We start from the raw sequence: 4,050 nt of genomic DNA on the forward strand, positions 1-4,050 counted from the left end.
ACATGAATGTCATTATCAAAGAAACAGATATTACCTGCTCTGCTGTGCCTCAGGGTTCCCATACTATACCGAGCAAGGTCTCAAAATTTTCCATGATTTATGTGCTTTGACCTGCAATGTTACATTTTGACTCATCTGTTGTTTGAGCTGAACAGCTTGACATGATTCACAACTCTAAGTCTGCCAAATAATAGGGTTCCTCTAACCAAGTAGAATTGCTCTAAAATGTTAGTCCGGCTTTGAGCATCAGAGATTTGACATGCAAAATTACTTGTCTTTCACAACATCAGTACTTCACCTCAGAAGGGTACTTTGAAGGCAAATTAGTTCACGTGTATAAAGAACATATGACTACAGAAGCATAGGAAGACTATAACGAAAACTTGATCAATGAAGATTTTACATGATGTGCAGTACACAATGGCTGAATGGTATTTGATTTATTTAAATGACAGGAACAGAATAAGTACAAAGCATTAGTGATGATAAAAATTTAACAGATCAACTATGTTTTGCAGAAAATAGAAAACAACATAAAATACCACAGAACATAGAATCACCAATGCCATATAAATTTCTATTTTACATAAAATACAATGTTTCAGCGTAATCTATTTTGCTATTCTATTTATGGAAACAGTTACCTCACCTTAGTTAAGAAATATATTTTTAAAAAAATAACTTCGTTTAAAAACAAGAACAACAGGCAGAAGCCATGGCTTGGATGCTTATTTAGACTAGCAAATTTCTTCACAAGGAGTATAGTACAACATTAACCTGGGTTATTTAGAGAGATGCTGGAATTCCACCTCTGAAGATTTTCAAGGCTCCCGCAGACAAAGTCTAGGCTGATCAAAACTACTTGCTGGAGATGGAAACACTTGGAGCACCAGGCTGGCCTACATGATTGCCAAAAGTCCCTTCCAAACAACACTTCTACGATAGTGACCATGCACCATTTGTGCAGTGCAAGGTCATAGTGAGAAAAAAAAATAATGCATTTGCAAAAAAAGTTTTTATCTTGACCAAGTTTAATAAGGCTATCTATGTGTTTCCAAAGCTCTGAGGAAGAAAAGTTGCTCAGGAATTCCATCTGCACCCATTTCAAAGTGACTTGTGAGGCTGATGCTTAACCCATTACACTGGAAAGTTCGCAGCACCTCAAATGTCCAATGCAGACCTCAGACTATACCACTTCATATAAAAAGTCCTATTGCAACTTCTCTGTAATAAATTAAAGTGAAAAAGTAATTAAGACTGGGATTTTTTTAATACTTGCAAGAGCTATGGTATCCTTCAGTAACAGGCACACAGCACAGGTAGAAACCTGTTCCGTGTCTGAAGCCAGACAAGGAAACTTCACGTTTACTTCAAGGACCATATATTTGTTTACGGCTGGAAGATACAGATTAAAACTCGGTCTTGCTAATAATGTCCTGACAATGTTGCCAAAAATATGCATTATTCTACTTACCTTATATAACTGCTTCTTAAAACTGAAACTTTTATGTGATTTACTCTATGGCTATCTAAGAAACTTATTTTTCCTTCTCATCAACAGGATACAACATACAAATTTAAACATGGGGATTATAAGCCAGCTATCAATCATTCACCTCCTCTGGGCTGTGACGGTCTTTTGTCAATATGAAGACTATGATTTTGAGGATGACTATGATGAGGAGTCAGATCATCAACAGCCACATTATTTTAATCCAAACACACAAGCTGAAGTTCCTCGCTTTCCTTTTCCAGTTGAGTGTGCCAGAGAATGCTTTTGTCCACCAGCTTTTCCATTATCAATGTACTGTGATCATCGAAAACTTAAGACAATACCAAATATCCCTACTCATGTCCAGCAACTTTATCTGCAAAACAACGATATTGAAGCTGTGCCTGCAGGACCATTCACTAATGTTACCTTCTTAAGAGAAATTAACCTCAGCCACAACAAAATTAAATTTCATATGATTGACCATGGTGTTTTTGCCAAACATTCAAGCTTAGTGCAACTTCATTTACAACATAATGAATTAGAAGAATTTCCATTCCCACTCCCCAGATCTCTAGAGAGACTCCTCCTTGGTTTCAATAAGATTTCTCGGTTATCTGGAAATGCATTGGAAGGATTACCTAACATAACCATGCTTGACCTTTGCAATAACTTTCTTGATGACTCAGTACTCAAAGGAAAACCCTTTTCAAACATGAAAAATTTAATGCAGCTCAACTTATGCAACAACAAATTACAGACTATGCCTCCTGATCTACCATCGTCACTCATGTATCTCTCTCTTGAAAATAACTCGATTTCTTATATTCCAGAAAACTATTTCAACAGACTTCCAAAAATCATTGCTTTAAGAATGTCCCACAATAACCTGCAGAACATTCCACGCAACACCTTTAATCTACCCAACCTTCTAGAACTTAATCTTGGACATAACAAATTGAAACAAGTATTCTATATTCCACGAAGTCTGCAGCATTTGTATATTGAAGACAATGACATTGAAAGTATGTTGATGGTTGCAATTCTTTAAAAGCAGAAAACTTAGTGGATTTTTGGTATTGGTTGTGGGAGGGGGATGAGTTTGGCATATTTTCCTTATCATCCAGGATTAAGAACTTTTAGCCTACATTAAATACTATCAGAAACATTTCCTTTATTGCACCCTTGGTTTCGAGGACCTGCCACCTTACAGCTTCTCAGCTAGCTCATGTTTAAACTAAGCACAGAAGCCAGCAGTCATCCAAACTTGCATGTTGTTCAAGAGGTACTCTGATGTCCTTTGCAGAGAGGTGAGCCGAGCTCTTCATGCTTTGAACTAATCAGCTAATGGGGCACTGAGCCAGAGCTACTTCTCAAGAGCAAATTGCAGCTAGGTAGCTTTTGATCAGCTTACAGTGCAGGAGGAACATCATCCCATATTCAAGATGCAGTGTAAACATATCCTTGCTTAGTTGAGATCAAACAAGGGTGAAATTAGAAAGGGTTTTATTTTTGCATCTTATCCCTCCTTTGCAATTTTTTGTGAAAGTTTACACCAGATTTTCATATAACAAGCTAAAACCTTTTAGAAACTTGCTTCTGATTAGGCAAGTGATAAAAACATATACAGAGACAAGAAATTATGACAATACTCCATTCACATAAAATAGTAATTACAAATTGTAGTGGTAATCTTTTTTTTTTTTGTTACCCCACAACCTTAGACTTTGCAAATGCCAAAATTGTTATTGCTGTCATTTACAAAACTGATTTAAGACAAAAGCAAGGTTTATATTAATATTGTGCACCACAAAAATATTTTCCGTTTTAAATTTCAACACACAAGTAGTTTCACTTTTGCAACAGGTCTTAAATATAACTATTTTCTGTATTTTAATTAATATTTTTCCTCTCTTACAGTCATAAATGTTACTTTGATGTGTCCATCTATTGATCCAATGAACATCAACCAATTAACCTATATACGGGTGGATCAAAATAAGCTTACAATTCCAATGAGCACATATGCATTCTTTTGCTTCCCTCACATTCGAACCATTTATTATGGTGAACAAAATATTAATGTCAACAAGTCAACTCAGCTAAGAATACCAGTGTTTCGACGATTCTTAACACCAGAAGAATACCATGAAGCAGAAGATGATCATGAAACCGAAGAAGACCACGAAGCAGAAGACAACTACTTTCATCCTTACTTTCAGTGAAGTAATCATTGTTAATGAGTATATATGGAAGCTTTTCCTTCGTTGTAGGGTATTTATATGCATTTTAGAACAGTTCAATAGTCTGGGATATTTAAGATACATCTATACAGTGGAGATAGGATTTTAGTGTAGGTTTAGTGTCCTGTTATTGATGTAGTAAAACACATAATATAGGAGCAAAGAGCACTCACCTCAGCATTAGACAGCAATCTGATATATAACCTGCGTTGATGATGAACTTATCCTTGGGTGGGCAGCCTAAGTTGAAGAAAATTGACCTGAAAAAGCTTCTACATTCTAAAGCGATCCAACTTGCAAAATGACTAAAATACA

General features: G+C 35.9%; 1 protein-coding gene across 1 annotated transcript; it reads left to right on the forward strand.

The window, feature by feature from the left end:
• Positions 1-1,583: 1,583 nt before the first annotated feature.
• On the forward strand, positions 1,584-3,717 carry OMD (osteomodulin). Its single transcript, XM_010291697.1, has 2 exons — positions 1,584-2,517; positions 3,413-3,717. The coding sequence occupies exons 1-2, from the start codon at positions 1,584-1,586 to the stop codon at positions 3,715-3,717; spliced, it is 1,239 nt and encodes a 412-aa protein (XP_010289999.1).
• The last annotated feature ends 333 nt before the right edge of the window (positions 3,718-4,050 follow it).

Source organism: Phaethon lepturus, unplaced genomic scaffold (assembly GCF_000687285.1).
Source record: "Phaethon lepturus isolate BGI_N335 unplaced genomic scaffold, ASM68728v1 scaffold10797, whole genome shotgun sequence".
NCBI lineage: Eukaryota > Metazoa > Chordata > Aves > Phaethontiformes > Phaethontidae > Phaethon > Phaethon lepturus.

Coding starts and splice junctions, on each gene's coding strand:
- OMD (XM_010291697.1), top strand. CDS start 1,584: ATGGGGATTATAAGCCAGCTATCAATCATTCACCTCCTCTGGGCTGTG. Junction 2,518..3,412: donor TGAAGACAATGACATTGAAA/GTATGTTGATGG, acceptor CCTCTCTTACAG/TCATAAATGTTACTTTGATG.